Source organism: Malania oleifera, chromosome 1 (genome assembly GCF_029873635.1).
Source record: "Malania oleifera isolate guangnan ecotype guangnan chromosome 1, ASM2987363v1, whole genome shotgun sequence".
Taxonomy (NCBI): Eukaryota; Viridiplantae; Streptophyta; class Magnoliopsida; order Santalales; family Ximeniaceae; genus Malania; species Malania oleifera.
The window spans coordinates 23255010-23266486 of NC_080417.1; the positions used below are offsets into that span (position 1 = coordinate 23255010).

At 38.7% G+C, this 11477-nt stretch overlaps 1 protein-coding gene across 1 annotated transcript; it reads left to right on the forward strand.

The window, feature by feature from the left end:
* Positions 1-2044: 2044 nt before the first annotated feature.
* Positions 2045-5189, forward strand: LOC131153310 (L-ascorbate oxidase homolog). The gene is made up of 8 exons (XM_058105567.1): positions 2045-2191; positions 2336-2445; positions 2523-2793; positions 3205-3304; positions 3490-3835; positions 3963-4328; positions 4574-4652; positions 4799-5189. Exons 1-8 carry the CDS (start codon positions 2045-2047, stop codon positions 4994-4996), a joined length of 1617 nt encoding a protein of 538 aa, XP_057961550.1. The 3' UTR covers positions 4997-5189.
* Positions 5190-11477: the final 6288 nt, after the last annotated feature.

Below are 11477 nucleotides of genomic sequence, written 5' to 3' on the forward strand. Positions count from 1 at the left end.
GAACCCAGAGCAAATAGTAATTTCAGAAATTGCAAAGGGTCTTGGGTTATCCCGCATCAGCCGTGAAAGGGGTTGGTAGTCAATTATTAAGCGTGAGGGAAAGTCTCACCCCATAAGCTAGTTTTTGGGATTGAGAATGTTGAGAATTCCACTTGTGAGTTTGTCCTACATTAAAAAAATTGAGTGGATGATGGTTATTTATATACATGATTGGGCCCAAATCCTGATAATCTTAAGTTCTTGGGTCAAGTTGGTGTTCACTTATGTGCATTAAGCTCATCCATGAGTTCCTCCGGTCCTAACAAGTGGTATCAAAACTGACGGTCCGTAACTCTAGGTGAGCGACATCGTAAAAAATCAAGACGTGAAGCTAATTCTCCTGACGTGCTAACAGTTGAAGGACCAAGTGTGTGGCCAAGGCCAATAACGATCATCTAGGCTGCGGATGGATCCGAATATGGTCAAGACGTGGGAGGGATTGGTTCAGAAGCACATGGAATGCAATCCGAGGCACGTAAGGCGCTAGTGGTAAGACCCACTTAAGCAACTGTTGGAAAATTGGGCTTACTTCCAAAAATGAGACGGTTTCTATTCAAGGGGGAGCAGTTGGAACTTACAAGTGAATGAGAAATTGTTGAGAATTCCACTTATGAGTTTGTCTCACATTAGAAAAATTGAGTGGATGATGGGTGCATATATACATGATTAGGTCCAAGACCAAATAGGTTTAATCTTTTGGGTCAAGTTGGTGTTCACCTATGTATATCAAGTCCATCTATGGGTTCCTCTGGCCCTAATAGAGAATGCCCAAAACCACCCATCACTGGTATCAGAATTCATGGTTCAACATTCTCCTTGGTATTGGGTTTGTGCTATCGTCGATTTGAAGGCCAATGTGTGAGGGGGAGATTGTTGGAGTTATCCTACATCGGTTATAGATTTGGCTATTGATCATTTATTAAGTATGAAGGAAAGTCTCGCCCCATGACACTCAAAAGTCATGGGGAGATGGCTTAGACAAGAATGTCAACCGCCTGCAACCATTGATTTCCATGTGCGATGTCTTAATTAAGAAGCTCATGCACAGTTTCTAGTTTCAAGTACTGAAACCATTCTCTGCGTGCTTAGTTTCTCCATTTAGTTATACTATATATCTCTATTCTACACCCACTTGATTGCTTTTAAAATTTAATGATGATCCGTCCCCTCCTGCGACGCCCTCGGTTCCTTGGATCTGTCTGCATCATTACATACGTACGTATCAGTTTCACTCTCACATAGAAGTCAGAGAACACATTGTACATTTTCATACATACATATCATTATATACAACATACAACACGGTTTGCAAGTTTCAAGAAGTTCTGGTAAAAAAAAATATGAACAACTTTGGATTTACGTTTTGGGTTGTTAAGGAGTTAATAATGTGCAGAAATACAGATGGGTTTAGCATGAAGTATGCCGCAAAGAGCTCCATTTCCTTGGTATTCAACTCGGACCGGCCTTGGCATGGTCTTTTCTGGCATTCTTTTCATTTTATATAAGGCATGGATGGATTTGTTTCGTGAATGTCATTGCATCATCCTTCAAACAAGTATCTCCCAAGCATTTCCTACACTGGGAAGCTTGCCTTCTTGTTTTCATCTGTAGAGATTTCAATCTGTAAGTCATGCTTCATTTTGATTATAGTTAATTTTTAAGAATTCCCATGAATTTCCTTCAATTCTACATGCACGTATGGCTGCATTCGTATTATAATTAAGGTAGATTACATTAATTAAGCATTTGTATTTTAACAGTCTTACGGTTTTCTAATAGTTATATATTGTCTTGAGCTTGTTAACCATAAATATCATATAATGTTTTTATCATGACCAGCTTGGTTATATCATATAAATGTTTCTATTCTTTTGCAAAAATGAACATGACAATGCTTGACGGTATCCAACTTTAAGGAAGCATTTTGTGCCGGACACATTTCATTCTAATTATTTATTTCTATTGAGGCAGTAGTTAGATTCTTACGAGTAATTCGCTGAACAAGATGACAAGAGGGGTCAGTTTAATGCAATTTTTTTCTGCAACACTGGCATGGTTTTTTGTTTATGGGGTGAGAGGTGAAGACGCATATAGATACTTTACATGGAAAGTCACATACGGGACAATATCTCCTCTTAATGTTTCTCAACAGGTTGGTCTCAGACCTTCACACCTCTGTTACTGTTACTTTCTTCCCGTAGCATATATTGTAGTCGATAGATTGACACTGCAGTTGGTTTTCCCATGTTTATTTACAGTTTATAGAATATATTTATCCATGTTTCCTGTTTTGCAGGGCATCCTCATTAATGGACAATTTCCTGGCCCCCCTCTTGAATGTGTGACTAATGACAACATCATCGTCAATGTCTTTAACGATCTCGACGAACCCTTTCTCATTACATGGTTAGTTTTTTCATTTTAAAATTTCCCTTGTCTATAAATTTGATAATGTATGGATGGATTTGGTGGTGGGAAACTAGGACTGGAATTAATCAAAGGAAGAACTCATGGCAAGACGGTGTGCTTGGAACGAATTGTCCAATCCCTCCAAAATCAAATTACACGTACAAGTTCCAAACAAAAGACCAGATAGGAACATTCTACTACTTCCCCTCTACTCTGATGCATAGAGCTGCTGGGGGTTTTGGGGCTATAAATGTCGCTTCCAGATCAATCATACCAATCCCCTATCCTACACCTGCTGGAGAATTTACTTTACTCGTTGGAGATTGGTACAAGTCTAGCCCTAAGGTCTGCTCAATGTTTTTCAATTTTTATCCCTCTTTTTGTTTCATTTTAAATTTTTTAGAAAAATTTTGCTTGATCTTATATGGAAACAAAGACATTATGGCTACAAGTATTCATAACTTCTAAGGCTTGTTAGATGCAACCATTTAACTTTTTTTTTCTGGGTTGGTCCGACACCTAAGTGTCACTGAGCACAAAATGAAGATGGAGAAGAAGGTTACAATGCCTCTTCAGCCTGCTGAATGCTTCCCCTTAAGGCCCCCTAAAGAATGCATGTGGATTACCTTATGTAATTTTTAGGAACCTTAGTGATGATAAAATTTTCAAGTCTTTCGCTAGGTTTGTAGACAAGCCATGAGTCTGGTTGTGTAATCGTTCCAAGGAAGAACATTAAAGTACATGTTATATTTGCAGGCTTTGCAGGAAAAGCTTGACTCAGGAAGTCCTCTTCCCCTTCCTGATGGTATTCTTATTAATGGGCTTCCTCATAAATCTGTCTTCACTGGTGAAAAAGGTTTTACATCCTCATCAACTCTCTTAATCTCTGCATCTCTCATCAAGCAAATGCTTGTACACTAGTTGCATTGTTCTTCAAGTGGGTTCCCTCCAGAAGTCAACATGTTAAGCATCCAATATTATACGTTATGCTCAAATGCTGTCAATCATACATTCTGATTAATTTTGGTTGGGTTGTTTCAGGCAAAACTTACAAGTTCCGGATCTCAAATGTGGGCATATCCACTTCATTCAATTTTAGGATTCAAGGACATACCATGATATTGATTGAAATAGAAGGAGCTCATACACTTCAGGAAGTTTACGAGTCACTCGACGTTCATGTTGGGCAATCCGTTACTGTTTTGGTAACCTTAGATGCAGGATCCAAGGACTACTCCATTGTTGCTTCAACCCGTTTCACGAAACCCATTTTCACTGCCACTGCAGTACTTCACTATGCCGATTCACAGACCCCTCCCTCAGAACCATTGCCTATTGGCCCCACTTATCACGTTCACTGGTCTATGAAGCAAGCTAGGACATTCAGGTATGCTAATGCAAACTCTTTGGTTTTGATTACTCCCTATCATATGTTGGGAATTTCTTTATTTTAACTGCTAATTATATACAAATTGCACGTTTCCTAACCATTTTATTTTTTAACTTGTGGGAAGATTAAACATGACAGCCAATGCAGCCAGGCCTAACCCTCAAGGATCATTTCATTATGGGACTATACCAGTTGTAAGAACACTGATCCTAAACAACTCTGTAGCTAATATAAATGGCAAGCTTCGGTATGCTGTAAACAGAGTCTCCTACATCAACCCCACCACGCCATTGAAGCTCGCAGACTACTTCAACATCCCTGATGTCTTCAACCTCAACACAATTCAGGACACACCTACTCCTGGCCCTTCAGTCCTTGGAGCTTCTGTCGTAAACACAACTTTCCATGATTTCATCGAGATCATCTTCCAAAACAATGAGAGCAGCATCCAGTCCTGGCATCTTGATGGCTATTCTTTCTGGACTGTTGGGTAGGAATCTGTCTCTTGCTCGGCTGGGAAAAAAAAGTGTTTTGACTTTTTTGCTCTCAGTTTGTTTCTTGCACACCTGAAAAAGAATTTGTCCTTTTTATCGCCTTCAAGGATTCATCTATAATCTCTGAGCTAATTATTTCTGCATGTTTCTTTTCCGTGCCCACCCCTCCTCTTTTGTCATCTGCTTGAGCTTTTGTGAACTGTGGATCATTTACTTGGTTACTGATCTTTTAAATTTTTAGATTTGGCTCCAAACAGTGGACTCCGGCCATGAGGCAACGTTACAATAAGGCCGATGCTGTTACTAGACACACTGTTCAGGTAAGCTAATGCGGTTTCTACATTCTATCCTGTAAGATGGAGAGTTTTCTTTGCCCTCAGAGCTATAAACTTGCATTGGACCTTATATACATACATTGGTAACAATCCATATTTTAATGAATAAATGCATCTTCTTTCTATAACAGGTATATCCAAATTCCTGGAGCGCGATATTGGTGTCATTGGACAACAAGGGTACGTGGAATTTGAGGTCTGCAATCTGGGGAAGGCAGTATTTGGGGCAGCAATTATATGTGAGAGTTTGGAACAATGAAAAGAGCCCTTACACTGAGTATGACATCCCGCAGAACGCAATTCTCTGCGGCAAGGCTCAGCACACATAGAAATTAAGATTTGTGGTGTTGGATTTAACTTGCTTAAAATCATTTTTACTTTTATTTGTTCATTTCAGTTACGAGGGTGTGACTGTCAGTAAGAAATGGAGAGATCTGCTTGTGGAGAAAAGGGCAGAAAGATTTTAGTTGTCACCGTGTTCAGAATTCTTTATCACAATAAACCTTTCCCCCACTTTGTCTCAACTATTGGCAGTGATTTTCACTTTAATGTCTGGGTTGTTGTTCTTTGTTAAAACTAGTCTATCACAAAAACATGTGATATGTGAATCTTATTTGTGATAGTGATTGTAATGTCCATGAATCATGGGGACCTTGCTAAAGCATTCAACTGATAAATTTTCTGATTGACATATAATAGCCGTGGAAATGCTGCGAAGGTAATCAGTTTTAGTACATTGGTTTTAAAATGAATAGGGGATCAATTACACATGTAGGACCATAATTGAACTAGCAGAAAACTATGATAAAGGATTAACTATGCTTCTAACTTCCAAGTGGTCAATTCATCAGTCTGGGTGCCTGGTGGTTGGTGCTACCAAGTACTTTGAAAACATCAACTTCATGATCAGGGTAAGAGCTAATGATCTTCAGCTGCAATGTTCTGAAACCAACAGCAAACTCCAATGCTTCATTCATGTGCATTCGGGCGGTGGCCAGGGCCTCCTCCAGGTCTTGATTGCTCATGTAGTAGCTACATATTTGCCCGAGAATGCGGTCGTGCCGCTCTTGGAACCTCACTGCTCTCTCTTCAGCACGTTCCAATGCCTCGCCTACAATCCTCAACTTCTCCGTTATAATTTGCTGCCTTTGCCATTTCTTGATGCATGGCAAACCAAAGAAGAATGAAGCTGAGAAACCAACTATGGCATAAATGATGCGTGTGCAATCCATGGAGTTTCTGTATTTTAGAAGAGAATAGGTAACGATGGTGACGATGATGAGGAAGAGGAGGAGAAATTAATAAAGGAAGTCAGGACAAGCAATTCTTTGCTTGCGTGTGGGGGGAAAAACCTTCTTTTTTTTTTATCCTTTTTGCTACACGTTACATTCCCCCGCTTGATTTTGTTAGATTGCTTTACCATGAGGATGCCTTTTGGGGATTCCCCAATAAATACAAGCAAGTGGTGGGAATAGGGAAACCAACTTCTTTTTGGGGTTTCTTTATCCTCAAGGTCCTTCGAACCAATGTTGGTAAAGGGCCCATTAATTTTTTTTGAGAATTTTAATGTGAGTTGTTGGAAAAATAAAATAGATGATGAATGCTTTTATATATGGTCGGACCCAAAATCAAATAGGTTTAAACTTTTAGGTTAAGTTGGTATTCATTCATGTGTATCAAGCTCATCAATGGACTCATCCAATGCTAACAAGTGATATTAAAACCGACAATTTGAATTAGGCTTGAGTGTTCCGACATGTGTTTTATGGATGTTGTCACGACCTGCTCATTTTCCACACATTTTTTTTTAATAATAATATCATCATAAAATCAATACCACATATCTCACATTTCAGCTCAGTAGGTCACAATCCACCTGAACCCATGGGTACCAAGGATATATAAGAACATACAGCAGAAGTCTACGCAGCAGAAAATGTACAATCATATTCATACCATCATATCATACATCACAATGTACTAGAGTTACTACAATTACTGTACTTCCATATATATACATCCCAAAAATGCAATCTAGGGACAATTCTCACAAAATCATACTATCCCTACAAAAAACTTACCCTTCGAAAAGGGCAGATAAACCACACTATGTCAGCGGGGCTTTTCCCACTCTCCTATCTGGAACTCTTGAAAAATTTATAAAATTTAGGGATGAGACACCTCTCAATAAGGGAAATAAACTAATACCAGTATGTGGCAACATGAGTATACCGTATTCTACATATACCATACATAACATATTCAATACTGTTTATCAAATTTAGGAAAACATATGTATATCAAAACATGACAGAACATACTGCATTTTCATAAACATTTCTCATCTCATATCATAATAATAATAACATAAAAATTATCCTGGTAGGTTAGTTGGCTATTGTCATGTATTACCCCCACATGACTGGGTTGTGTGGCCCGAAGGCGGGACCTGACAATGGTTGGTCGACCACTGCCAAGTCAATAGTCTAGTCTGTAGGTCCGATGGGTCTACCCATACTGGTTTGTACACTAGGGGCGATAACAGCACACTTCTTGAAAATAACCTCATCGACCATCCAATCTCACACCACTCCATACATCGGCGTTAACACAAATATCATGATCACAAAGACCATGTACACATAGCAACGGTACCGTGCAAGTGTTAGCCTAAACCAAGCCAACCAGGTTCTGATATCATATACATATACTAAAATTGTGATACATGGATATCTCATATCATTAATTTTCACATTAATCATATCATTTTGCATATATACGTATATCATGAAAATCATCGGCCCGTACGCCGGTATTACACATTTTATTAGAGTTCGGCCCGTACGCCGGCAAATCACAGTCATATAGTACGGCCCGTACGCCAGCAAAACATAGCACAACCCGTACACTGGCACATCACATCACATAACATGGCCCGTACGCCGGCAAACCATAGCACAACCCGTTCGCTGGCAAATCACATAACATAGCACGGCTCGTATGCTGGCAACCATAGCACAGCTCGTATGCTGGAAAATCATATAAAAATCTTGGCCCATACACTGGTTTTCCAACACAAAAATCCATATCATCCACATTCCCATAAAAGTAGTATTTCACAACATTTTGACTCATGTCACACAATAGATTTTCACATATTAACTCATATGATCATTTTCACAGTATTTTGCCAATATAGAACATATATATAAACATATACATTTTCCATAAATCAAATGCTAAGTATATATATATAAGCATTTTCTCAAAACAGAATTAGTTTAATTTATCCTCTTACCTAATTCCTGAAAGGCCCCTAAGAAAACAGTCCCGCACCCACAGGGTTCTTAACTCAACACCCTGAAAATGAAAAATTCCAGAATTAAACTTCAGTATTTCTAAATGTCTAACACTTCTTATAACTACTACTAAGTCAAATTCGACTTAAAAGGCCTTACGTCAATTTAGGGATGATTCCCAACGTTCCCAATCAACACCCCTGGAAACGAAAATTCCCAGTATTAAACTTTAATATTTTAACGCGTATAACACTTTTCTCAACTGTCACAAATCCAAAAATTGGGTATAAAGTCTTACCATGGATTTGGGATGGTTTCCACCTTACTTTCACCCACGATCCGCTCCGGGAGATTTGGAGAGAACTTCCCCAGGAGCGTCGTGGTGACTTCGGATTATCGATCCGATGAAGATCTGGCCCGAAATCGACGAAAGAAAGATGGAGCACCGAAGGGGAGAGAGAGAGAGGAAGAATAGCTTAATTAGGTAGTTAAATCCTGATTTTTCATATTTATAGGACAGTGGAATTCGTCGACGAGCCCGACCTTTGTCGACGAGTTTTTCACAAATTTCGTCGACGAAATCTTTAAAGCCTTCGTCGACGAAACCCTGTGTTTGTCGACGAAGCTTGGCAGCTTCCCTTCTGTTCTTGGTTTTCATTTCTCTTCTTCTTTATTATTTAAATTTCATTTTAAATTCGGGTCGTTGCAGATGTTGATCCCATAAAAGAGGAGTGGTGGATCCTACGAATGTCTAATCTCATAGATGAGTGTAATCTCATCGTTTCATGCTCTTTCCCATGGTAATTCTTTATGAATAAAATAGTGTTTTTCAAAGTATGCAGAGTTAAAGCTATTATTCTACGCACCACCATGACATATTCTAATAAAATTGAATTTGATTATATATATTGAATGAGTTTGCCACAAAAATTACGTTATTATAGAGGTTCATACTCTCATAAGGGAAAGAGCTTCCAAAAAATAATAATAATAATTTTTTTATTTAATTAATTATTAAAAACTTAATTGAATGTACCTTTTAATTAGGATTAACAATTCACATGCTTTTGCCTACTTACTAGTAAAATATAATGCCAATTGTCTCTTTCCAAAGTGAATCCAAACAGTGTCATTTATATTCTTGTTGAAAGGAAGGTGTTGAGCTGAGCTGCCATAAAAAGCCCAGCCCAAATGTGTGCTACTAGCTTAAGATAGATTTTGAGTTTGGGAATGGAATGGAAGCTTTTGGGCCCGTTTAATTAAAGGATGGGCTTCTTTAGTCCCAAACTCTTTAACATATATCCTGGGCCATCTAGATGAGAACAATGAGATTAGGGTTGGCAAAATAGGTCGAAACCTGACGAGTGACTCGTGACCCATCCGTTTAAATCAGATTTAAGTATAATACAAGTTGACCCATTTATAAACGAGTCAACTTAGACCTGGCCCGTTTATTGAACGAGTTAGGCAGGTTTGGGTCGGGTACCCGCCAGGTGACTTGTTTATTACTATATATATAAAATGAAACCTAATCAGCTAACCCGACCCTCTCCCTTATGGCCTCACAGCGAGAAGCCTCACGCTCTGCTACCCAGACAACCAAATCTCACGATTTTCACCCAGTCGGCAGGCATGCAGTGGTAGTACCCCCCACGCGGCCACACTATTCAGCAAGTGAAGATGCAGTCAGCAGTCTCTCCTTAGTTCTCGGTTTCTCAGGCTCAACCACGACAAAATAAAACCTAACCCTACCCTGTACCTGCTACCCAGACACCCAGATCTCACTATTTTTACCCAGTACGTAGCTGTCGGTGTCAAGTGTCCCTCCTTAGTGGGGGACATGCATTAAATGAGTTACTTGCAACTGGCTGCCCCTTCATTTCCCTCTCCATTTTTTTTCTGCAGTAGACAAGGGTCTTCACGCAGCCAGTGCGGGTCGTCTTCCTCGCTACAAGCTGTTGCTCTTCTCTACTCTGGCAGTGTATTATTTACAACATATTGGTATTTTTCTGGTTGTGCTTCACTTTGACTAGTCGGTTTTCTTAGAGCTTTGTTCAGAATATTTGGTGAGGCTTTTTCGTCTTGCTACATTTGTTTATACACTCTTGTGTATTTGTAAGGTTTATGCCTTTTGTATGCACTTTGTATGAATTTGGTGATAGTGGATTTGGACCGCCGTGCCCTGTGGATGTACCTCAACATTTGAGGGAACGACGTTAAATTTTGTGTGTCTCATTTTATTAATTTATTTGCATTACTCCATTGATTTACTTGTGGGAATTAGTTCATATATAATATTTTCCCCAACAAGTGGTATCAGAGCTGTGTTAGTTGGACTCATTAGTTTTGTGTAAATCATGGATGGTAATGTTGGTCATATAATTAGTTTCAATGGAAGTAATTGGGTAACTTGGAAAATAAAAGAGTAAGAACTTTTATTTTGCAAAGATTTGGATGGAGGGTGATAGTCGAAAGCCTAAAGACACGAGTGATGATGAGTGGAATAGGCTTAATAGAAAAGTCGTTAATGTCATCTGGCAATGGATTGATGATAGTGTTTCTCATCATGTTTCTACCGAAACTTCGGCACATGAATTGTAGGAAAAATTAGAGGGTCTTTATGATAGAGAGTCGGTTAAAAATAAAGCTTTTCTTTTCCAAAAATTGGTGAATTTGAAATATGAAGATGGTGGTCTTATTACCGAGCATTCGAATGAGATGAAAAATATTATCAATCAGCTTGCTACTATGAAAATAGTTCTTGATGATGAATTGCAGGCCTTAATGCTTCTTAGCTCTTTGCTGGAAAATTGGGAGACTTTAGTGACAGCTAGTAATTCGGCTCCCGATGGAATTGTTACTATGAACCAAGTAAGTAGCAGCTTGTTGAATGAAGAAATTAGAAGAAAATCAGTTGGCTCTTCTCATTCAGAGGCGCTTATGATAGAAAACCAAGGGAGAGGCAGAAGCAAAAGCAAATATTCTCACCGTAATGATAAATCAAGAGGGTGGTCTAGCTCAGTTTCGAAAATAGATATTAAGTGCCACTATTGTCATAAAAAGGGGCATATAAAGCAGGAGTATAAAAAATTGAAATTCAAGGAGCAAAACAAAGAGAAAAAGTTTTGAGAAATAGCATGAAAACACAACTTCAGTTGTATCTGATGGTGATCTTATGGTTATTTGTTATGAAAGTTGCATTAATTTGACAAGTCAAGAGACTGATTGGATTATTGATTTCGGTGCGTCATTCCATGTCACTTCTCAGGAAGATTTCTTCACTTCTTATTCCAAAGGAAATTATGGAGTTGTTCGAATGGGAAATGAAGGTTTATAAAAAATTGTTGGCATGGGAAATGTTTGTTTGGAAACAAATCTGGGATGCAAGTTTGTGCTCAAAGATGTGAGACATGTGCCTGACATTCAGCTAAATTTGATATCTATCTGAAAACTTGAATGAAGGGTTTGACAACCATTTTGGTGATGGAAAATGGAAGCTCACAAAGGGTAA

What these genes read in the sequence shown, in the direction of transcription:
- LOC131153310 (XM_058105567.1), top strand. Translation starts at nt 2,045, where the DNA reads ATGACAAGAGGGGTCAGTTTAATGCAATTTTTTTCTGCAACACTGGCA. An exon ending in CTCTTAATGTTTCTCAACAG is followed by an intron (nt 2,192 to 2,335) that starts GTTGGTCTCAGA and finishes CCTGTTTTGCAG; the next exon opens with GGCATCCTCATTAATGGACA. An exon ending in TTACTAGACACACTGTTCAG is followed by an intron (nt 4,653 to 4,798) that starts GTAAGCTAATGC and finishes TTTCTATAACAG; the next exon opens with GTATATCCAAATTCCTGGAG.